This window comes from Patella vulgata, chromosome 1, assembly GCF_932274485.2.
Source record: "Patella vulgata chromosome 1, xgPatVulg1.2, whole genome shotgun sequence".
Classification (NCBI taxonomy): Eukaryota; Metazoa; Mollusca; class Gastropoda; family Patellidae; genus Patella; species Patella vulgata.
In genome coordinates, this window is record NC_065879.2 from 33,376,964 (window position 1) to 33,402,232 (window position 25,269).

Sequence of the window (25,269 nt, forward strand, 5' to 3'; positions counted from 1 at the left end):
CAATAAAAGTGTAGTTTTACAAGTTAGAACTGTATTATTTTTACATGTAACCTGTATTGATACAACTATGTTTGTTAACGTACATGTATGTTGTATTTTAACTGTTTTTATGGGTAATTCTACTATTCCAACATGGTTAAATACAGGATTTGTGTACAATTTACAGGAAACGTGTAATTGTACATCTCTTTAGAACTGTAATATTGATAGACCTTTGAAGGCTTCATTACTTTTCGTCTATAGTCCACCTATGAGGTTGAGTCGACTGGCGTGGTTTCGAATTCCCGGTTGTACGTGGCAAGGAGTAGGGTCGCCTGTCCAACCTCGTGGGTTTTCTCCGGGTCCTCCGGTTTCCTCCCACTGCTAAAGACCCCTACGCGCAAGCGAATTATGTAAATAAAATTAAACCATATGTTAGTCCCGAAATGACCTAGTTTGTGTCGAGTGGACGTTAAACCCCATTTCTCTCTCTCTCCCACCTATGAGGTGGTCAAGGTGGCTATAGTAAGACGCTGGCTCGCTAGCCTGTAGGTCGGGTGTTCGATCCTTGCATTGGCCGAGAATGTTCATTCAGATTTACCGGCGTGGTCCCACCTTGTCAGTGATACAGCACGGAGAGCCGGACAAGGATAGCTGTCTAGTCGTTCGGATGGGACGAAACACCGATGTCCCGTGTACATATTGGCATGTACGTAAAAGACCCCTATCAAACTGTTCAAATTATCTGTATATTTACAGTTATAAGTATACTTAAAAGGTCACATAGTTTGTTAACTTACATTTAAAGCGATGTAAATTCATATGAGTACAAAGCTTATGTAAGAGTACATGAAAATTGATGTAGAAAAACAAACATATGACAGTTTACTTTATGTGAGCTGTATATTAACATAAATGCCATTTGAATTGTTATTTTTACAGCAAATTGTAAATTAACTGTCAAATAGTGGACACATCGGTTATTCCCTCTTTGGCCACATGTAAGATTACATCAAACGTAATGTAGAAATACAATCATATGTCAGTTTACATTATGTGAGCTGTATATTAACAGAAATGCCATTTGAAATAGTATTTTTACAACAAATTGTAAGTTTACTGTCAAATAGTGTTCAAATCGGTTATTCCCCTTCGACCACATATCGAATTTTGGTCAAAATATTTACTGTTATGTCAGTAAGATTAGTCTATTTTAGAGAAATAGGTTATTCAAAATCTGAATGCACCTAACTGGCGCATGGAGACAGTGATATGCCATACATAGGGTTGTGTGGGACATTTTGCTTCGTGTCATGCCTCCTACTGTTTCCATTGTAAGATACAGAACATTAGGTCGTTAAATCTCATTTTATTTAATTTCTGTAATTTTGTTTTACCGTAAAATGACTGACAGAAAGTTGCCAGAAATATGACTGTATTTTAACGCTGATTTGTAAATGTACCCATAAATGGTAGATTTAGATTTACAAACACCACGTAAATTTACAGTGAGTGTAAGATAACCTTGAAGTAAATTTACAACCACAGTGTAAATTTACAGTGAATGTACATCTACCTCACTTTCTATTTACAAGCACAATGTAAATTTACATCGAAGTTATTTTACACTCACTGTATATCTAAATCTACCGCTTAGGTGTAAATTTACAAGTCAGTGTTAAAATACAGTCATTTTACTGGCATCTTTCTACCGGTCAATTTACGGTAAAAATACACAAAATTTATTTACAGTGTAGTCCGGATTAGTTGGGTAAGCGTAGTATTACGAGAACCCTAAAGAAATGTAGAATATGCCATCGTAAGGTTATAGAGAATTAACAAATAAATTGATGACAATAATATCGTATACAGTGTCAATCCCAAGAAGAAAAGTTTCTATTGTAGATATTGTTTTACCCCCCACCCCACCCTGTATTGCCCACGTAATGGCCTTAGTTTTAAAATGAACTAACAGTTGTTGGTAAAGTATTAAAACCCCCTTTGGTTTCAGACTATCAGTAATAATTCTTCTGTCTAACACTATATTCCAGACACGACATGTAAATCTTGTTTGTGAGAATGGCGGAAACCACGAGCAGCCGGTTGTAAATTATGCCAAGAGACCTATTTCGGCACCGTTCGCGTGCCAACTTATTATGAGTATAGTATTACCATATGCCCAGGTGCAACAAGCCAGAAGGATCTTCACGATTTTGGATTTTGTTATCAAAGTTTCGGGATCGAATCTCTGTTGGATTAATACTTATATTTAACTTGGTCTATATTCACTGTTAAAATCTTAAAATAGGATTAGAAAGATAAAAGGTAAGGAAATTTTACTTATATGTGTGCGGTGGAATGTAGGTATCACATTACTTACTGGCTGCCAGACTGTGTCAATCAGCTGGGTAACATGTGTATATATTTAGCCATACTATGTACCTACTTGTTTTTCATAAACAACCATTGTTATATATTAATATAAGAACGAGAGGCAAATGTAATAGCAACTATATTTAGGTATGAAGTTATAAACTGCGCAAGGCTTTTCCAAACATATATTTAAAGATTAATCCATATTTAGATTTAAACAGATAAAGCCCTTTTCACGAAGAATAATTTTATTTATATATATACATGTAGTGAACTTTTCAAACCGAAAGTTATATATTGTTCATGGAAGTGTTGGCATACCATGTTTAGCACACAACACCAGTCATTGTCTAAATGTGCTACAAAATCGCTAATTAATATAACAAATGAATGGATATTGATTCAAATAATAATGTATGTGAAGCCGCTATAATATATGCTTCTATTAACTAGTTGGTCTCATGCACGGGACATGGTATGTACACCGTCTAGAACACCAGACGCTTCTTTTTGGTATGCCCATAAAGCTAACAATTTTTGCTATATAGGTTTTTCCCAGTATATTTCCTACTATGATGTCATCAACACTACCTCTAATTACACAATCTTCGTCTGACTTTAACTTTGATTACAAATGTCACCAAACAAGCCCGCCTAAAATGTTATTTATTTAGTGGAAATGTCTGTAAATGTAGTGTAGATCTACCGCTAACTATAGCCGATCAAGTAACAGGTAATGTACCTCTGACAATACAATCGACAGTAATAATGTAACTCCACTAACTAGTTTTTTAATATAGTATATATTGTAATTTAATCGCCGTGGTATATAGGAAATCTGAAAGGGTGTTTGTGTGTGTGTGTGTGGGTGGGGGGTGCTTTAATTGATTTAAAGAGAGTACGGCTCTAATCTTTTGAACCTTCAATTTTTAAAACAAATTATTGTAAATAGGCGAACCGTCCAAATTAAACGGCCACCTTTTACGTCTAACAAGTCCAATCTACACGTTTACGTTTTTTAATTATTATTTTGTCGTTTGTGAATCAGCCATTGATAATAACTTCCACATTATCGTGTAGGATATGTTTGTCTATGTTCATTACAAATGGCACCCGAAACCATAGGATACACGACTCGTGTACTGATTTTAAAATGTTCATTGTTATCCCGGCAAGATAACAGTATCAATATTGATTGAAATGGACCAGTATTGAATTCCATTTCATGTTTTTAATTTCGAATTTTATGGACAATATCGATTTAAAGATTTAGCTCCTTTAAATTGATATTAAAGAATTTATTGGAAACGGAGCCCTTCATAAACGGATATTTAGAAGTTTGATACCATAAAAAGGTAATATTTTTATTGATTATGTTATTTATCGGTCGTGTCGCGGACCAAACTGGGCGAGTTGCCTAAATACATCCCTGCTATGTCATTTTACTGGTATACGTGTAATATGGGTTTAAGAACTCAATAAAACAACTCCGGTGCCTAATATACAAAGCCGTGTGCTAAACACATCTGAATCTGTGTTATATTAGATAATGGCATGTACGTAGAGTTAGTGTATTATATCAGATATCTTAAGTATGTAGAAACATCCTATACTTTCCACGTCTGTAAATGTTAAGCTGGTAGATTCGATTAGACAGTGCACGAAAAACTGCACAGTCAAACATTGACGCATTGCAATAACAGTTGAATTATTGAATACATGTCAGCACTTAAACAGTTCTTGTTGAAAATTCGATTTAAGTTGATTTTTATACCCCCTCACCGTCGTCAAATTTTGTGTGGCGCATTGGGTTCGGAAAAGGACGCTCCGTATCGATTTTAAGCAATCTGCGACCTTCTGTTCAAGATTTACGTCACCTTTTTAAAAACCCTGTGAATGCAATAGAGGCTAAATTTTGTAAAGGATTTTTTTTTTTCGTTTCATATCTGGTGTGGAACATTTTGGTCATAACACAGTTAAAGCTTATTTTCAAATTTGGTGTGAAGGATTAGACCTCTTCTATTAGTTGTTCTAACGGAGGATGAACGTACCCTATTGATTTTCAAATTTGGTGTGGAGCCGTGGGATCGAATCCTGTTGATTTTCAGCATTTCAGGACTTTCTGCTCCAGAGATATAACGTGCCAGGAAAAGTTTGAGAACACGATAGAAATCAGAATTTTTGAAGACACAAAGGAGCTTTGTCAAATTTTGGTCAACATTCAAATTTCCCTTTCGGATAAGGTGTTGTCTATGACTATCTTTTTTTCTCGGGGCGTAGCTGCTGTGTTGGCGTATTTTCATACTCTGGGTTGTTGTCGCCTAGTTGTGTTAAAGGAATTCGGTGCTTAAATTTTCGATAATTAAAGAGTTATTCTATTATGTAAAATAAATGGAGCGATTACATACATGTATGTCCACCATTGTTTTCTAACAGCTTACCCAACGCTGACCCTTGTTCACTTAAATATGTTATGAAGGTAATGCGTAGTGGACATATTCTGGTATATCTAGCCAAAATAATCTACACTGAATTTGGTTATTTTGTTTCAAAAGATTCATGATATAAAATAAAATTTAAAGAATAAAGAAAATAATCTTCAATTCAAAATTGAAGAAACTAAACTACTGGGTAGGTAAAATCCGTAAAACAAACTTTTATTTTTGTTCTGACCCAAGTAAAACAAAATATCATGTTGTTAATAAATGAGAAAAGTTAAATATGTTTATGATATGGCATCAAAGTCTTAGACTCTGTATGATAAGGCAGATGTTCTGTGTTGAAAGATAAGTACAGTTTCTATTTCTAATAAGATACACTACTGAAATTAAATTGTTAAAACTGATTTTGAAGATAGCCGAATGGCTTCTGTTTTTTTATATATTTTTTAATTTAACGAGACAACAATTTCCATAATTATGTAGATATGAGTGATGAAATTAGTATAACGTCTTTCTTTCCTGCATTCGAGGTAATGAAGACGACGGGCTATGAGGACCTTTTACCCTGACAGTGACGTCATGGCCAAATCTTATTCTTTAATGTTCTGTCAATGGTGTAACGGGACCCCGTTGTTTTTCTCCGTATCATAAGAACGACTTGAAGCTTTTCCTTGTCAAGCTCTCCATCGTGCTGCGCTGGCATAGGAAAACCAAGTTATACAAAAGTAATAAAAAAAAGTACACAAAAGTACACAAAAGTATCAATGAACCACGGAAACTTATATTATTATACCTCTCACTGTATACCAGAATATCAGGAAAGTAAGCATAGCATCACGCAATCCACAACCCAAATATTGAAATTAAAGATACCAAATTTAATACTATAGATTAATATGTGTCATTTTAAGATTGCGTGAAGGCCTGAATTATTTTTCAAGAGGATTTTGGTTGGCTAAATTTAACAGTTTATTTTATACAGTGTACATTTGTATAAACACCCATCTTTCTTCAGTTTAATCTTGACTTACCCTTCTATCCTCTAGTAGGATGAGTAATATGGATGTTTAAGTGGCTGCTTGACTCATTCCTGACAAATTACGTTCTTATATCTTTAAATCAAGGCTGGGTTCCGAGAAATCTTCACATATCTTATAAAATAAATATTAAAAGGGTATAGATTAAATATGAAACTAACAAAGAGATAGAGAATTTGGATTTAACGTCCTCTCATATAGGTCTCTTCGAAACTAACATAATATTACTTTTGTCTTTTCTCTCTCAATAATTCACCACCAATGCCCCCAAAAGAACCGGGGTGGGGGGCAATTGCCCCACTTCCCTTACATTTTTGCCGTACTTTAAAATGTACATGTATTTAAGACTAATGGGGTTACTTTTATGGAAGATGAATGGGGCTATATTAAACTGAACCCGTCGTTTTGAGAAATACCCCGTGTGTAACGTATCATGTTATCCATGACAAATTCACGTAGGCTTCTGAAGTAATGCAATATCTCATTATGTGGTTACAATTATTGTGTTCCATAATGGTACAAAAATAAATTACAGGAATTGAGTGGGCGTTAGTGCCAAGCTATTTCTCAAAAGAACGGACCCAGTTTAATATATCCCCATTCATCTTCTATAAAATATTCGTTCAGTCGTTCGACACGTTTTCATTTTTTTAATTAATTATATTAAGTGGAAAGAAATGTAATTAACCACCCCTTTTCTGTTTTGATTTTTTCCATTAAAGGATGCCGTCCAATCCGAAAGCTGAACCATATTTAGGTCAACAATACAGAAAAATCAAATCACAATGTGTAAAGAAGAAGGGATTATTTGTAGATACGTCATTTCCTGCTAGTGGTAACAGTATATTCCATACCAGGGCAGCGCCAGCAGACATAGTTTGGAAAAGACCTAAGGTACATACAGTTATAGAATAATAATAAATGATTACGGTACGAAAAACATCATTAAACTTACGCTGTCTGTCTACAATAATTATCTCCACTTAAGAACAGACAGACACTGAGCTAGTTGACCAACATTTTAGTAGACGATTTTAGTCAAAAAAGCTAAATACTTCAGGAATGTTGTAAAATATTGTTCTGCTACCATTTAATGGAATTGAAACTTTAGTCTTTGTGTGTATGGCATATGTGAAAAGAGTAGAACGACATTACAGAATAGTATACTAATTTTTGGACATGACGGTCATTCAGGACAGCGATCTATTCTCAAAGTAGATAGTTCTCTGTGTGCAACATGGAAGGGAATTTCTAACGTTAACATAGATGGATATAACCCAATATAGGCTACTGGGAAAGTATTACATAAAGAGCTGGGAGTTCTCGCTATAATAATTTAAAAATATATAGATAACGAAAACAAAATATGCTGAAAATTTCATTCAAATTACATCACTAGATATCGACGATACAATGATAGTCTAGCCTCGATTGTCATTACTACCGATTACCCACGTTTACGGTAAACGCATCAACCACAAAACTTACATGTATTTAAATCTACTTTTATCGCAGTCATCCGATGGCACCGAGAGTTGATTATGGTCTTGGTAAGTCTGTTAATGTCTAATTAATAATTTATATAACATTTCAGGCCTAAAGAAATACCTGAAATAGGCAGATTTAGCTCGTGAACAATGCCTGTTTAAGAGTGATAATGAAAAGTGACACGTTTATGAGTTTACTACTGTTTTCATCATAATTTCTCTGCAACATATTTCTTTTATATTTATACAATATTTTAGGATATTGTGTCAGATCCCAAGTTTTTTATTGATAAAGCCAGTGCCGATGATTTTGCTCAAGGAACTTTGGGTAATTGTTGGTTTGTGGCAGCCTGTGCTTGTATTGCTGAAGATTCAAATCTATGGAAAAAGGTAACTTGTGTATTGTTTCAGTCCTCGTTAGGCATAATATATCTTTTAAAACTAATTATTGTAGGCCGAAGGGATTTTATTTATGTTTTAAAAGTTGTGTCCTCAACCCATCAACTAAGCCATCGTCGGTCGGTCCATTGTCTATCTACTTTAAAGTTCAAATCCTCAGGGAAATAACATCTCAAATATTCCTTTCGTTTATGTTCTCGGCGAATATTTTTAGTTCATATGGGCATATGGAAGAATATCCATTTTGGGTTGGTAAATTTCGAATGCATTATTGTTTAGTTCACTGCTGACTATCGATGCTCGTGAATGTGGTTCAAGGAAGAATTCTCCATGAAATTTGATATAGGCCAGATCTAGGAATTGATATGAGTTTAAGGTACAGGGATGGGCGGATCCTGCCCCCTCCCTCCCTGCTCACTAATGAAATTGAATCACAATGTCTTTGTATTAATTCATAATAAAAACTGACGTCAAACGGGGAAAACAGGTCACAATTCTATGGAATACAATAACCCGTTTATTCCAGTTCAATTACTAAATGCCATTGAAACAAACGGGGTGTTAGATCTCTCTCTTTAAAAAGCTCTGTGTGTGTATGTATATGTGCAAAAATAACGATAGAGACCATGTATATCTCAAAATTTTCAAGGCAATGGGTGGGAGTAGGGGGTGGGGAGAGACCCGGACAAACCCCCTCCTGTAAAAATTCCTGGATCCACCCCTGCAGAGCTCCCAATATTTGAGGGAGGAATTTTCAATTCCTGCAATCTGGTGTAATGTGTGGTGACCACTGAAACAATCTCTAGGCTCTAAATAGAGGACACTGAAAACACAAAAGACAAATCGATCATTTTTCAATAACTAATTAGAAGTTCTGGAACATAACAAACGCATTAATGCGATCGTCTGCTGGATGTGCTCAACACTTTCATTCTTGTAGAGTAGTTTCTCGAAAGTCAATGTCAGTGTCAAAATGCACCCGACAAAGGATGTCAAGAGAGAGATGGGTCTAACGTCCACTAGACACAAACTAGGTCATTTCGGGACTAACATATGGTTAACTTTTATTTCAATAATTCGCTTGCGCGTAGTGTTATTTTAGCAGTGTGTGTGGGTGGGGGGTGGCCCGGAGGACCCTAAGAAAACCCACGAGGTTGGACAGGCGACCCAAGTCACGTACAAGCTGGCTATCGAAACCACGCCGCTTGACTCAATGACAGACCTTATGATATAACATGCACGCGTTAAACCATCCAGTCACCCAGCTCGGTGGGGTTATTGAAAATCTGTATAGTCAAATGGAAGGTTTAGGTTGATAATTGTGTTTAAGAGTTTTACGGAGTTTGAGACAATATGGAATAGCGGTATGAATTATTTATCAGCATAGTCTATGTCACCTAATAAATGAATATTAATATACATGAATATTACTATGTCTTCCAGGTAGTCCCTGATTATCATGGCCAGGAATGGTCGACTGATAATAAATATGCTGGAATATTTCACTTTCGATTTTGGCGATGTGGTAAATGGGTGGATGTGGTAATAGATGATCAACTTCCAACACGAGGTGGTCGTCTCATATTTTTACACTCCAAAAGTAGAAATGAATTCTGGTCAGCTTTACTAGAAAAGGCATATGCTAAGTAAGCGTATTTTTTTATGATTGATGAATAATATTGATGAGTTACCCCAACCGACCAGGGAAATGTCATATGGTGGTCTGCTTCCATACAATGCGGGTTAAACCTGATTACCTCCCTTCACCTCTAATTCATATCTCTGACCCATAGGCGTACGAGCTGGGGGGCTGGGGGGGGGGGGGGCGGTCGCCCCCCCATTTTGGGCACCAAATGCTGGGAAAATTTGGGCACACAATTGTACTTTGTAAAAGTTGTATAAAAAAAACATTGTTTCTTGAATGTGTCCAATTTAACAGCGAATTTAATATTATTATGTAACATACTAAGAACCTAACTACATTTTTTGGGCACCAACCACCACCACTCCCTACCCCCAAATCAAAAATTTCCCCGTACGCCTATGCTCTGACCTAATCAGCGTTTTCAATATTTAAATGACTAGGCATCTTGAAACCGACCTATTAACTGAACAATTTAGATTACAAACCCCTTTCCTTATTTTACTCATTCATTTTACAGAGCATTACAACTTTAGAAATAAAATAAAACGCGTTCCAGACAACGCGAGCTCCAGACTAACTATTTCCGAGATTAAAAAGTCCGTCTTGTTAATTGGTATGGGACGGAAAACGAAAGTCTACCCTAATACTCGTTGGCGTGGCAGAAAAGTGGGACGTTAAGCCCCATTTCATTTCTGTCGTGCAAGTCAGACGCGATTTCCGCCTGAAATATTCTAGTCGTAAATTTCATTTTTCTATCTAATATTTCTCTTTTTTGTTATACACCCTTTCAGTGATTACGATTATGGATTATTACGTTTGAACACCTTTTCATCAACATAATTAATTATATTCCAGATTATTTGGTAGTTATGAAGCGCTAACAGCGGGTAAATCCCGTGATGCTATGGTTGATTTAACAGGCGGTGCTGGTGAGACGTTAGATATAATAGATTTTAGAGGAGAAGAAAGAAAAACGAGATTATTTGATATACTACATAAAGCCAAGATTAATCATTCTTTAATGTGTGCTTCTATTCAGGTAATATATTTATTAATAGATGTTTCACTATAACGCTGTGTTTAGCTATCGTCCCAGGTTGCAGTGGCATTATAACGCGATATTACGCCATGGTTACGTCATCACCCTAACCTCAGCTGATCAACTGCAACTTTTAGCGTTATAGCGAACCTTGCAATGTAACGTGATCCTCTAATCTGTTATTCACGGAAAGCGAGACATCTTTTCGAAGGGCGTATATGGACCGAAATGTGACAATAAAATATTTCTACTTGACATGTTGATCTTATTTAAAATATATATCCGTGATTTGGATATAAAACGCTGCATTCTAATCAAAGTTCCCTTGGCAGTTGGAATCCGATATAATGGTAGGCCATAGTGCCGCTTCCCGAGCAAAATTCCCTCATAGCACATGTCCGTCTTCATTAGCCCGGTAGGAGCAGGACAGTAGGACGTTAAACCCCATTTCGTTTCATTTTTAAGTTGTATGCAAAGAATAGAATATTGCCAAAATGATCCCCCCCCCCCCAAGAAAAAAAAGAACAAAAAAACATCCCAAATTAATATCAAGAAAAAATGCAGGCTTTATCTGTGGGTGAAACAGGTAAAGGCCAAGGTATAGAAGCCTTTTAACATTACATTAAAGGAGCTAAATCCCTATTCTTTGGCATCTGTAAATTGACACAAATGGGTAGCAACGCATAGAATAATGTAATATGAATGTATATAAACTGATTTACATTCAATCGTTTTTGTTTGTTACTGTAATCAGTTCTAATCAGTTCGGCAAAAGATTCCAAATTGAATGGCAATCTACATTGCACCGGTAGTATTTAATCTCGTTCACCAAGTCGCTTAATTAAAAATGGCACTCTAAAGCATTCTGGCGCGCGATTCGTGTGACAATTTTAATATTTTTGATTTTATCTTAAGTATTGAATATCAGAAGCCCATCTTTTCACGCTAAGATAACAACATCAATGTTGATTTAAATTGACCAATAAGTCGTGTTTGCAAGACTGTGGATGATATTGACTTAAGAGACTTGCCTCCTTTAAAGTGCATATACATGTTGACAGGTAAATCGTGAATATTAAACAGCTCTATGGAGAGACAACATTAAAATTAGGTTGACAGATCGTGATGTTTAAATAATGATTTAAATACAGTATTCAGATCACGATATAAAAAGTACCTTAAACTTTGTTATTCGCTGCATAAAAACTTGACTTCAAGGGTCTTATCAACGATAGAAGAAATATTGTTTAAAATTGTTGTATAAAGAGGTGTTGATGCTTTTAAGATCTTCAGATAAATTTCAATTTGACGTTATTCGAGTGTACAGGGCGTGTTCTAATAAATATATATACGTATTAATTGTTAATGAGTCGGACACATTTGTTTATTAGTTTTCATGAAGTTCAAACTCACACTAGTGATTAGACGTTTTCAAAATTTGTTTTCTTGATATTAGCCATACTCCTCGCAGTGTTTCGTTTGATTATACCTAACCCTACTAAACACTGCTTTAACGAAGGCAAATTTCTGTTCCAAATTATGACTGGTCAATGGTCCGATTAACAACCAATAGCTAACTGCGTTACAAAAGCATTACGCTTAAAATAGAGCTCCAAATTGGACTCACGATTTTATTATGCCCAAATCAACCAGTGCATAGCAGAATATTGCAGAAAAATTAATTGCGTGCAAACTAGGCTATCAAATCGAAAAAAATGTAAACAACATGCTTTCGTCGTTTTTAATACCTTAAATCACAGTTCAGAGTTTTAGAGAAGACCCAGATTAAACGAAGGGCTGTCATGTTGCTGTACTTGGGATAGATTTGATTGAACGGGAAGAATAGCCAAACTCAAAAGCTCAAGTATCAGAAGCCAATCCAGCAATGGCCAGAGAGAAATTTCTCAGGCCATTGCTTCAGGAATATGGATATTAGCGGGTTTTTTACTTTTGATTTTATCGTTTTGTATTTCTGAATTTATTGATCTATAGTTTGCTTCGCGGTTTTGCAAAGAATGTGCATCGGTGATCAAAGTCAAAGTTAGTTATAGAAATCAAATAAACTAATGGTATATCTTATCGAATAAATATGTATTACAAATCATATTTGTTAACGGTACAAAGTCAACTACTTCTTATTCGTCGTCCCACACATCAGTCTAAACCTATATCTCCCAAGTTACTATTTACTTTTACCGTATTATGTCTGAGTTGTCAATAGGCTTACTATTTGACAATCTTCGAATTGTGTTTTGACTTACCTAGTCTAAAATTTAGATATTGGAGAAAAAAATAGGAACTTTTCAAACCCAACTTTAATACATATGCAAATTTGGGATTGACCCTGATTTGCATACGTTTAGTTTGGCCGTTTATTGTCATCGCCTGCGTCCGACATCCATCGGTCCGTCAAACTGTTCTTGCGAACGCTCCACACACTTTGGGGCGTGGTGATCGCCCCACCACGATCATCAAAACAGGTCATATTTTTTTTTTTTACTTTTTTCACAAATTTATATCTTTTGGGTTAATGTATACGCTATAAACATGTAGAACTATATTACTGTTCTGTGTTCGATTTTTTTGTTTTTTTGTTGTAGCGCATTGCCAATTAGATATATAATGTTGTATTTATATTTATATTATTAAATTCTAAATAACACTTATGATCTAGTATCATATCCCCCAAATGATATAATCTCTCGAGCGGATTGTCACACAATCGGTCACCATTATGGGATTTTATTGCACGCACAATCAACTATGAAATCAAAACAATAGCTTGCCTAGAAACGGCGCATGTCTTATGTTAGGCGCAAATAACACAGGGTCGACTTAGTAATGATTAAATAGTTAGCTGTATTATTGACGGGTTTTGTATTCAAACAGCTCACACACATTTAAACTGGTAAATTGGAGTTCATTGAAGATAGTAATTCATTTGATATAGAAAATGGAGACACATCGTTCACATAAGGATGTAAGTTGGCTGGAAATGGATCCTCGGTACCTCACATGGGAAAAGTTAGAGAGAATGCGACTTAAACACTTAAATTTACCGAACAGGTATTCAAGACATTTTAATATTTCCATACCACAGAGACAACCCGTCAATTCAAGTCTAGATCCACAATTTTTTAGAAGTATACAGGCAGTCCCTCCTGGCCAGTCTGTAGAAGTTACATCTAACTCGGTAGCTCCTTTCTATACAGCCGAGAAGCCAACTTGTGGATATTTCTTCAGTCGGACGACCGAGAATAAGAAGCAGAAATTCGGAATCCCTCCAAGTGATTTGGTGAAGTGGAGATCCATGTCAGCTTTCCCAACCCAGTGAACTTAATGTGAATCGTGAATATCTGTGAACTTTGTGACATGACTATGATTGTGAATATTTTGGTGAATTTCAGAGGCACAAAAGACAATTCCGTAACGTCGTTACGGTTTTGTGTGTGTTTTGATTAATCCAAGAGACTCTTTCATGACGAAGATATGTAAAATTAAAGTATTGTTTTTGGGGTACCTGTTTTATTGTATATTTCTCATTTCATCAGTGAACTTTATTATTTATTATATTCATGCGCCAGTAGAGTAGTATTATAGTATTATGTTTTTGTGTAATTTGAATAACAGTTTTGTTTGAATTTTTGGAGATTACGACACAGTATTAAAAATATTTATATTATGGTTGAAAATGTTGTTTGTAGTTTTCGAATACGAATAAATGACTTTTTTTTTAAAGTAATATAATTATAATCGATGTTAATATGAGACTTGTATCATTCAAATTCGAATTTGTATATTATACTTATACTGCACTAATGTAAAATATAATTTCAGTTGTGATGGGGTTATCCCAGACTTAACGTTCGTATTATTGTTATATAAATAGATATTACTACTGTCAGTTGAAATATTCTCGGATTTGTCATTAGTTTGCAGTATTTTCTTTCTTTCTATAATAGAATGGCAATAATTTTATAATAACATTATTAGATATATTATTATATTACCGAAGATAATATTTAATTTAATTTAAACAGTAACAAATAATGCGACTATACTATTGTCATCTGTGATATAAATTATAATATGATAAGAAAACATTATTGTACTTTACAATTATTTAACCGGAAAAATGTTGAATAAAACAATTTTTTTTTGCTATTGAAACTTAGATATTATGTTTGTTTTTCCACATTAAATTTTGTTTTTAAATAGGCCAGTGGCAGGGTGGCAATAGCACTAGCTCATCAACAGGATATCTCGGGGACGATGCCGACGTTGGCATGCACGTAAAAGATCCCTTGGCAGTTGGAATTCGATATAAGAGTATAGGCTTTAGCGCCGCTGTCCGGGGAAAATATCCCTCATAGCACTCTGTATGGCGTATGTCTTCATTAGCCCAGTCGGAACAGAACCATAGGTTGTTAAACCCCATTTCATTTCATTTCGATCCCGAAGTTGATGAGAAAGTTCTTCGGAATTTTCCGGTCTGGTTTCCCCTTGCTAATGGTGAAACTATAGTCATTTGGATGACACGGAAAACCGCGGTCCCGTGTCTATGATTTGCAACACTGTTGGAATCTAAATAAGGGTCGAAGCACCGCTGTGAGGGCAAAATATTCCGCATAGCACACTGCATGGTGTATGCACATTGTCATTGCCCTGGGTAGAACGTTAAACCCCACTGACAATGTTTCTAACGACAAGACAACATACCCCCTTTTCGTGTGAAGCATGCTTCATATAGTATTTTCAAACCCCAGCATTGTCAGTGGAATTAGTCTCTTGATATTGTCAGAGGTGATACCAGACCAAAATTTCTGTCAGATTTGTTGGAACTTTATTATTATTACTTCATACTGTTTTTATCGATTAATGTTCATTTAATGTCAAATGCAGAATAAAATCAGAAGATATTTTGATCTAGGTTGAATAATATAGTATTATTTGCAAAAAAATTTGTTAGATGCAAATATTAATATACAATAACTATCAAAATCAAGATAGGTTGATACATGTATTAATATAAAAAAAGAGAAAAGAAATAAAGCCATTCCAGTTAAATTTAAGCGACATCATTAGTGTTTTGTTAAACGACCTTTGGTAACCCTTTTAAGAATAAGGTTGATAATCTTATCAGCTTATGAATATCTAATATCGGTATTAATCCCTTTGGGGAAACGGATTTCATAAGAAATCTAAGTTAATAGTATTATAACAATATATGTAGTTTTGATTATATAATTATCTTCTATAGCAATGTTATTATTGAGTACAATAAGATAATTTTATACAGTATTTCTATTGTTTACAAACTTACATAACTCTTTTCAGATTTAGGTCTATACATATAGGTCAAATCAACATACACAATAACGTAATGTTATACGGCTTAAAATGCGCGTCTCGAAATGGAATGTCCCTTGGTCATTTATTTGTTTTGAGCAGGGGGGTGGGATTTAACCATGCGCGTGTCCAGGGGCGGGGGGGGGGGGTATGTCCAGTGGGCCAGTGGGCACAGGGCATCCGCCCCACCCCCTGCTTGAGCAGAGAATATTTTTCCTCTCCTACTTTCATGGAAATAACGCCGTTTTGACTCACTCCACGGTAATCCTATACAAGTGTAAACCTAAATGAGCAGAAATATGTCTCAAAGCTTCTGATTTGATCAAATTCGTGGATAGTCCCCCCCCCCCTCCGCCTAACGCCAAACTTGACGTTGTCTCCACCTTGGATATACAGGACAGCTGTCTAGTCGTTCGGATGGGACGAAAAACCGAGGTCCCGTGTACACATTGGCGAGCACGTAAAAGATCCATGGGCAGTTGGAATTCGATATAAGTGTAGGCCGTAGCGCCGCTGCCCGGGCAAAATTTCCCTCATAGCACACTGTATGGTGTATGCCCGTCTTCATTAGCCCAGTTTAGAAGCAGAACAGTAGGACGTTAAACCCCATTTCATTTCATAATTCATATCCACCTTGGACCATCAGCTGCTCAAATTCCTGGACACGCCCCTGCATTTCATCGACACTATAATTTGCCATTTTGAGACAAACATACAGTTACATATTTTATATGATCACGTGTGCCATGCTAGGGAGAAGAATTTATTTTGCCCACGGAGTGATTAAATATCCGACAATGTGCCAGTTTTTAAAACACAAAAGTAAAAATATGGTTAGTTAGTCACTATCATTAATAATAATTCAAAGTGAGAATATTTCTAGCGCCTAGAACATTCCCCAGTGCATGGATTGAATAGCTACATGATGTTTATTACTTATCTTCATCCAATTCCATCGGACTGCGGATTTATCAAATCCAAAAGGAATGACAACACCGTCATCGTTGTCTGCCCTGCAGTCGTGACACTAAAACCAAATATTCGCGTCGCTAAATATTGTCCGCCTATGTGTCAGTTTTCCATCCAAACCACTCGCCTGCCACTGGGCACGACAGGTATTTGCGGGAAGGATCAATTTTATTGTTTTATTGTTGCGAAGTAATAATGCATTAATGTTTGATGTAGGCAATGTTTCCACTTCTTAATTGCAGGCTAAATCTGCTGCTGAAATGGAAACCAAGCTAAGCATCGGATTAGTCAGGGGTCATGCTTATAGTATTACTGCTGTCCAGAAAATTCATTTAAAAGGTACAGGACTGTTTCAATTCTTCAACAGAGAAAAAATTCTAATGATTCGGTGCCGTAATCCATGGGGTGGTGTGGAATGGAGAGGTCCATGGAGTGATGGGTGAGTTATGTACTAGAATCTGGGTCTTTAGTACAATTGAATTTGAGTAACTTTCGTATGAAATAATGTGTATTTAATCTCATTCTAGTTTATGATAACGGATTGTATGTTTTTTGTTTATTGTTTACGCCCATGAGGAAAGCCAGTAAAATAATTAGTTACAAAGTCATGGTTTCTTTCTCACGTTTCAACACGGTGAACATTTCAGATCACCAGAATGGACCAAAGTTAGCGAAGCGGAGAAAAAGGAACTTGGTCTAACCTTTGATGAGAATGGGGAATTTTGGTGAGTTAATGTAGAAAGTCCGAATAATTGAATTTGTAAAATCGATACAGAAGGATACCAATACTATAAAATAACAAATTGTAGCACCATGCGGTGCTATGCGTCACTGGTCAGATGTGGAAAGTACAAGGGAAAGCCCCCCCCCCCCCCCGCAAAGGCCGACGTGTGACTGTGATACATACTCTCTTCTACTACATACATATTTCAATAGCCTTTTGATCGTCTATTATTGTCTCTGGTTATATCTGTAATTTGCTTCTTTTAGCTAGGACCCCTTTTCACGTTGTGTATTTTCTTCTTACTATCTCAGTAATTAAGACATTTATCTACCAGGAATAACACTGCAATAGTTGGTTTTTACATTTTATATCAATCACTGGATGCATAGGTTACAAGCTTAGGCTACATTACAATAATTAAAATTAACATGTCTTTCTCCCCCCCCTAACTCGCTGACGGAACACACTACATCGTATGGCTCTCCTGCAAATCAATGGATGCCTCCTCTCTAAGAAACTAGCGGTTGTCTGTCGATCGCCCAGAGCTCTGATGGTTTTCTACACTTGGGTTTCGATTTTAAATTATCTAATTGGTCAAATATGATGTTATTAATTATAATGATTGGTTACTAAGCCAAATGATGCAATAGTGATTTTCCTATCATAAGTGATCTGGTGATACTTTGTTTTCACACAGAACCAGCTATGTTTTGGTTTTATAAATCTTTTTATGTGTCACCCATTTAAGTGCGTGAGATGTAACTTCACTACAAATTGAAACCCAATAATTAGTTAAAGATATAATATGGTTGCAGAGACCATAGTACTACAAATGTGATAGTCTGAACTAAAACGCTTTCGTCTGCCCGAGACAACAAGTCACCAAAAACAGTGAGCTATGGTAATTCTATGAGTAAGGTATCACTAAAGAAAAGGTTCGGGGGTCGCTTCCGGTGTTTGACGAGAAAGTTCCATGGAAATTGGCGTCATGAGTTTCCCTTGTCAATGGTGCAGAACCGAGTCCCAGAAAAAGAACAGCTTCTAGTCAATCGGATAGACGGAAACATCCAGATGACATGTCTTCCTTGGCGTGGTTGTAAAATAACCCTTGACAGTCGGAATAAATTGCTTTCCCGGCAAAACTTCCCTCGTTACACACGGCATGTCGTATGCCCGTCTTATTAGCCCGATCTACACAGGAAAGTAGGGCGTTACCCCCCAACACCCACAAACACACTGCATTCATGTCATAGTCAGTTCTTTTATGGCACCCTTTGTTTTCTTTAAGGATGTCATTCGATGATTTTTGTCGGTATTTTACCACCATAGATTTATGTCATATCGTCAACACATCATTCTTTACGTTAAAGAAGACCTATAGTAAGGTGGTGTTTACAGGAGAGTGGAAGAGACCCCATAGAGCAGGAGGGTGTGGTAATCATCCAACATTTCTTAAAAATCCACAGGTAAGATCTAAAAACGTCATTGACTCACGAACAAACGCTTTAAGACAAAAAGTATGAAAGTATGGGAGAATATAAAATGTAAGGATTGGTGTTATTCAAAATCTGATTAGAATACAGATCTATATTTCGTTTCGTTTTTATATACTTTCGATGGCCTCCACTATATGAAGATTTGAACGGTTGTAGTTGAAGGTCGTGTTAGGGGTCATACAAGCTGCTTTGGACCCTTTGACGTCAGACATTTGATTAATCAATCAACATTGATGTTTCTAGTGGGATACTCACAGTTTCGTGCACCGAACGGCAAGAACTCACCGTAACAGACCCTTTCATTGGCGAATCCGTCACATCATCCAGGACGCGGGTTATATAACAACTCTGTGTTTTAATCAGACTGTCAGCTTTCATAATGACCATTATTGAGGCTCCTGTTGATTGCAGCATACTTATGTTAATCTGTCGATAGAAGAGTAGCTCAAATCGTTCACGTAGATAAAGAATGAAATGTGATGTACGAGTGTCGTTAGAACTATATTTAGATCATTTTGAAACAACTATAAAGTAAGGTTTTCTAAAACAAAGAAAATTAAAATTAGTTAATTGAGAAGGGTTCTTGCGGTTAGATGAGTACACCGTTATGGCCTATATACTAGTACTAAATACCTGTAAAGTGAAGCCCTTTCTTCCATTATATAAATATAGTTATTTTACCGTATCTGTTAAAGGTATTTGATAAAGGTTGTTTTATTTACAGTATCTCTTAGAAGTGTTTAATAAAATTTTTTTTTTATTTACAGTATCTCTTAGAGGTATTTGACAATGAGAAAGAAGAAATAATGATATCATTAGAGCAAACAGACAGACGTTCAGCGTCCTTTAATAAAAGGGGAGAGAACTACTGTATAGGATACGCTATTGTCAAGGTGAGTACCAACATGCACGTAAGAATATATTTAAATGCCAACATTTAAATAATTGTATATTAATTACATGCGTTAATTCTCTGTCCACATGCCTACACTGGATCATTAGTCAGATAGTAGGGTAGATGATATCCCACGCCAACAGTTCAAGTTTTTAACCCCGAAGATTTGAACACAATACATGTAATTGTTTAAGATAATTTGCCGACTAAGCTAATAATAAAGACCACTCTTGAAATTCAGAATTGCCAGATTCTTGTTATGATTAACACCTGCGTGCTAATAATAAACGAAGAGCCAACTTATATCTGATAAAAAAATAGAAAACTATCTTGGACTAGATTATACCTTTTTTGGAAATTTAATAACAATTTTAACTTAAATATTTAGACATATATAATTGTGTTACCTTTATCTTATTGTAGACAGATTTAAACAGGAAGTATAGAATGCATGACAGACTAGAAAGAGTTCATGCTGGACCATATGTGGTATCACGGAGTATCTTTGATAGAGTTCACCTTGAAAAAGGTCGTTACTGTTTGCTTGTAACAACCTTTGACCCAGGAAATGAAAGTAATTATATGCTGAGAATATATTCTGAGGGTGCTATAGGTATCAAGTGAGTGATATTATGTATTCTAATAACATATTCAAATGTTTGCCTACTTATGACTACTATTTTTACTTCAAAAACCATAATTAAGAAGCATCGGTCTTAATGCGGTTACGACAGTGACGTGTATACTAAGCAGCAACATTGGCACAAATTTTTAACAGATTGTCATTTAAAGGCAAAGACAATGAGTTGCTGCTAAGTTTTGGATTCATATGCCTGTGGCAAGTGCCTTTAAATTCAGAGACTTACCATGAAAAATAAGCCACCATTAACTTTTAATGCATTCAATGATATACACGCTGATGGGATTTAAACACGTATGCACAACGTTTCTCTTAGGATGGACAGAAACGGCTGAATAAAAACAGGAATGTATGTTCATTTATAAAGGTCTCATAAAGTGTATGTTATAAAGGATAGGGTTCTTAGCTATGTGAACATTCAAATAAATGGTATATGAGACTCCAGAAGCATTGGTCACAGGGGTAGTAACGCTTAGCTATTCCACAATAGAGAAGTGGGCTGCGGAATTTAAGCGCGACACAGAGAGAGAGAGAGAGCATTAGCGACGACTGGGCGTCCCGTTACAATCTGACCGTTTTGAAGAAGATCCTGATAATTTTTAGATCAGAGTTGTAACCATTGATGGGACCTGTTTCCAAAAATGAAAAAGGAAAATGAAATGAAGACGGTTATACGCCATACAACGTGCTATAAGGCACTATGGCCAATTCTTATATCAAATTTCAACAGCCAAGGGATTTTTACGTGTATGCCACATCGGATTTTCGTCCCATTCGAACGATTAGACAGCTGTCCTTGTCAGGCCCTCCGTCCTGCACCACTGACAATAGGAAACCACGTCGGAAAATCCCGATGAACTTTCTCGGCCAATGCAGGGATCGAACACGCGATCTCCAGGCAAGCGAGCCAGCGTCTTACCCACATAGCCACCGTGGCTCACAAAGGAAAAAGGAACTAGTCGGTCGTCATTTTCCTAGTAATGATGATGGATTGTCAGCTGTGAACGACTTTATTTAGGAAATGCTTCCTATAGTATAATACAGGCCTTGCAGCTTCGTTGAGTTTACCTCGAAGGGGACTATCTAGAAAACTAAATGGAAACCAACGACTTCGTACAGATCTTTCAAAGATAGGCGTACAGCTTTTCAGTCAGCCCTCGTAATACAGCCTCGAAAAGAAAGGTTGCACTGTTTACGTTGACTTCGGGATTTGTCGAAATATATGGGATGATTTAAATCTTTTGATTATTATAATCTAACATGCCCTGTTAAATGGATATATGTTATTTTTTGTTTACCAGAGAGTTAGTAAAAGATGAACCTAAACCCCCTGGCTGTATGGGTAAACCAAAAGTAGCAGCAACATCTGTGACTATTCATTATGCTGATGGCTTAAAAGATATCCACAAAGAAGGTATACATTGTCAAATATCTTTAAATCATTCACATCCATTCACAGCCGCGAATGCTATAAACTTTACTGTTCAATGCAATTCGGGGCGGACTGGGGGGGGGGGGGCGCCAAGCCTATAATACAGTATGTCCATAGGTAAAGTGTTCACTCATTTTGAAAACCTGAAACCGTCAGTATGCTGTATAAAGCATATCTTTCTAATCATTAAACTTTCAATGTGTTAATTATACATGTATCTGAAAACCAGAGTATTTATAGCTTCTCCTGTTACCAACAGTTGTATATTTACCCAGGGCAAAGACATTATCTCATTTTCCAAATGTAGGAACAATTCCAATTTTTCAGCGCATAATATTAAGATTCACGGGCATTGGAGCTTATTGTTTAGTAAATGTGAAAGTATATTCTATTACAGATGTTAAAGCTTACTGTTAAGTGAAATGTGTGTTCTATTACAGATGTTAAAGCTTACTGTATAGTGAAATGTGTGTTCTATTACATGTATTGAAGCGTATTGCATAGTGAAATGTATGTTATATAACAGGTGAAACGTATTTTGTAGTAAAATGTGTGTTATATTACAGGTATTGATGTAATATGTATTATATTATAGGTATTGAAGCGCATTATGTGGTGACGTGTGTGTTATATTAAGGTATTGAAACGTGTTGTATAGTGAAATGTGTGTTATATTTAGGTATTGAAGCGTATTATATAGTGAAATGTTATATTACAGGTATTGAAGCGTATTGTATAGTGAAATGTGAAGGTAAAGAGGTAAAGACAACTGTTAGTAGTAAGACTAATAATCCACAGTGGAAAGAACGTGTAACGTTTTATAGAAAACAACCAGAAGAAGATATTGAAATAGAGGTACGTTTCAGTCAAATAAGGTATGTGCTGACATAACAAAAATAAGCGTTCTGTAGTATTTCTCTTTGATTTATTTCTGGGGGAAGTCTTAAAGGGGCAAATTTCTTATTTTCACTTAAACAACAAGAAGTAGACAATAGACACCTTTTCAAAGAAAATTTAGTAATATACTGCATATAGATTAGCCCAATCAACAGATTTGTCCTTTGATTCTATTTCCTGCTGGTTTTCAAGTATTGTGTTCCTGTGCGTTGTACATCTTCACTGGTGGGTGGGTTCGTAATATCGTATAATATAGAATATGTTGTTTCAGTTGTGGGATGATAACATGCTCAAGGATAGTTATATTGGTGCCATGACGATTCCAATGTCCAAGAAGAGTGATTACACCAGTGGCCATATTATCAGACGTTATGACATCAGAAAGACCGTAGAAGATCGAGACACAGTCACTGGATATCTGTGGTTAAATATCCGACATACAGACAATGTGGCGGACGCTTAACAAGACATAAACGATATAACTTAATGTGCCAAATAATTAAAGATAATATATTGGACGGTGGAAATCATCAAAGAGTATATGCTTTCTAACTTGCTTATTTTGTTACCAGCAACGAGAAAGGTAGCAAATGTTTGCATGACAGTATCCACTATAAACACTATGATAATAGATATACACTTGTGTTAAAAACCTGCAATATGCTTTCATTAACTGTGAAACCAGTAGCCATTAGCGATAGCCATTAACTAACAAGTACGCATTTGCAATAGCACAAATCACTCAAGTTTTCTTTAGATTACAGATAAGCTGGCGTAATAAGAGTTTAATACAGTAATAAAGATCTTTTTTTTGAATAGCTAGAAAATAGTGTCAGTAGTTTTTAAACATTAATACTAATTTTTTTTTTGCAATTGGCTGTGATGAAATATATAACCAAAGAAATACACCAGAACATTCGTTTTTATTTCATAAACACTTATTTTATATACATTATATATAAACACGTTATAATAGCTTAAATTGTATTCATTATTGTATTTTATCAATAATCAATCGGAATACTTTCTTCTGTATTCAAATTTCAAAATTAAAATAAGTCGAAACCCTTCCAATTTTTTCAGGAATGTGGAGCTTATAGCATGAACGGCCAGCAGAAGCAGATACCCGCCATATTTAATCCATGTCTTAATTTGTAACTCATATGTATGCATTTGTGATATAACTTTTTGATATTACTAACACTTATTTTAACTCTAATTTTATATTAATAAACTCATTTTAGTTTATTGGTTATTGCATTGATCATATGTCCAGGAAATTACCCAACTGTTCTGTTCCCCCTGTTCAAGGTGATTTATAGGACAATAAGTACTGGACGGGTAGAGAAAAGCGTCCTAAGTATTGCAAAAAAGTGACCGACAATGAATACATGTTATAGATATGCATATTCTGCGCATCGAGAATTTAACTGAAATTTTAAGTAAGCGACGTAATACTGAGACAATACAAACTGAACATTTACAAACATATAACCGCTCTTGTGGATTGGTTTCCAGTTCTAAGAGTATTGACAAAAACTCTAATATAAGTTCACTCTAGAAAGAGTACCAGTCGAGCTTATCTATCAAGCGGACTCTTCAAATAGTTGTGAATCAAATGATCTACTTTTTGTGTCTTTTTAAAGCAAGTTCTCAAAACTGGAGCAAATGCGGATATTTAACTCTTAGATAATTTGGCGGTTTGTATTCTTATCTTTACTTTTACATGTTTAAACTTGATCAAAACTGTACGTTATTTCCGGGCATTAGGTTATCAACTATCTTCGTCATTGACCAATGTATTAATTGTTTTATTGGCAATTTCCTTTTGTTCCGCCAGTCCAAAAGACGTAGGTTTCAATCAAGTGTTTTTAGAAGCTTTATCCAATATTATTTTTATCCTGGCCTTTAGAAATACGAAAATCAATGTGAGATTTCGTTCGATGTTTATTTCAGTAAGTGATTGACACTTGTCAGTTATCTATTTCTTCTGCAATGGCAAAACAATCGGCGGGAAACTAATATGTAATCGTAAGTAATAAATCGATGCTTCTTTCGTACTGCTCTGTTAGTCGTTTTGTTTGTAGATCAATCTTTATTCTCTGGACAATAGTTTTAATTGTGCCTGAGTGTATTCACCTTTTGGGTGTTATCATAAATTGATATATTCCAAATCTCTCAAAATTGACCTATGCGTGAGCTACTGTTGTTCTAATTTTAATATTATATATTATGAATTGTTGCACGTAACGGAATTGTGTCTTGAAGAATTTGGCCCACATACCGAAGAATGTCGAACAAGTTTGATGCATGGCTGAATGTGCATTCGATCAAGGGATGTGTGACGTGTAAAAGCCTTTCTATCCCTAACCTTGAAATTTCCGTGGTGCACAGTTAAATTTTGCTCTATGATTGCTAATTAGACTTTAAGATATACCCCCACCGCCACCATCTATCGGAATCACCT

The 25,269-nt window shown here is 35.7% G+C and overlaps 1 protein-coding gene across 2 annotated transcripts; it reads left to right on the forward strand.

The window, feature by feature from the left end:
• The first annotated feature begins 2,133 nt into the window (after positions 1–2,133).
• LOC126820783 (calpain-5) lies at positions 2,134–24,862 on the forward strand. 2 transcript variants are annotated; one of them, XM_050548928.2, is made up of 13 exons: positions 2,134–2,304; positions 6,553–6,724; positions 7,576–7,707; positions 9,160–9,362; positions 10,217–10,400; positions 16,961–17,157; positions 17,366–17,443; positions 18,731–18,908; positions 19,706–19,831; positions 20,257–20,453; positions 21,775–21,887; positions 22,624–22,760; positions 23,074–24,862. In XM_050548928.2, exons 2-13 carry the CDS (start codon positions 6,554–6,556, stop codon positions 23,263–23,265), a joined length of 1,908 nt encoding a protein of 635 aa, XP_050404885.1. In that variant the 5' UTR covers positions 2,134–2,304; position 6,553; the 3' UTR covers positions 23,266–24,862. The 2 variants fall into 2 exon arrangements, with proteins under 2 accessions (XP_050404885.1, XP_050404889.1); XM_050548932.2 differs by lacking the exon at positions 2,134–2,304 and adding an exon at positions 2,963–3,085.
• The last annotated feature ends 407 nt before the right edge of the window (positions 24,863–25,269 follow it).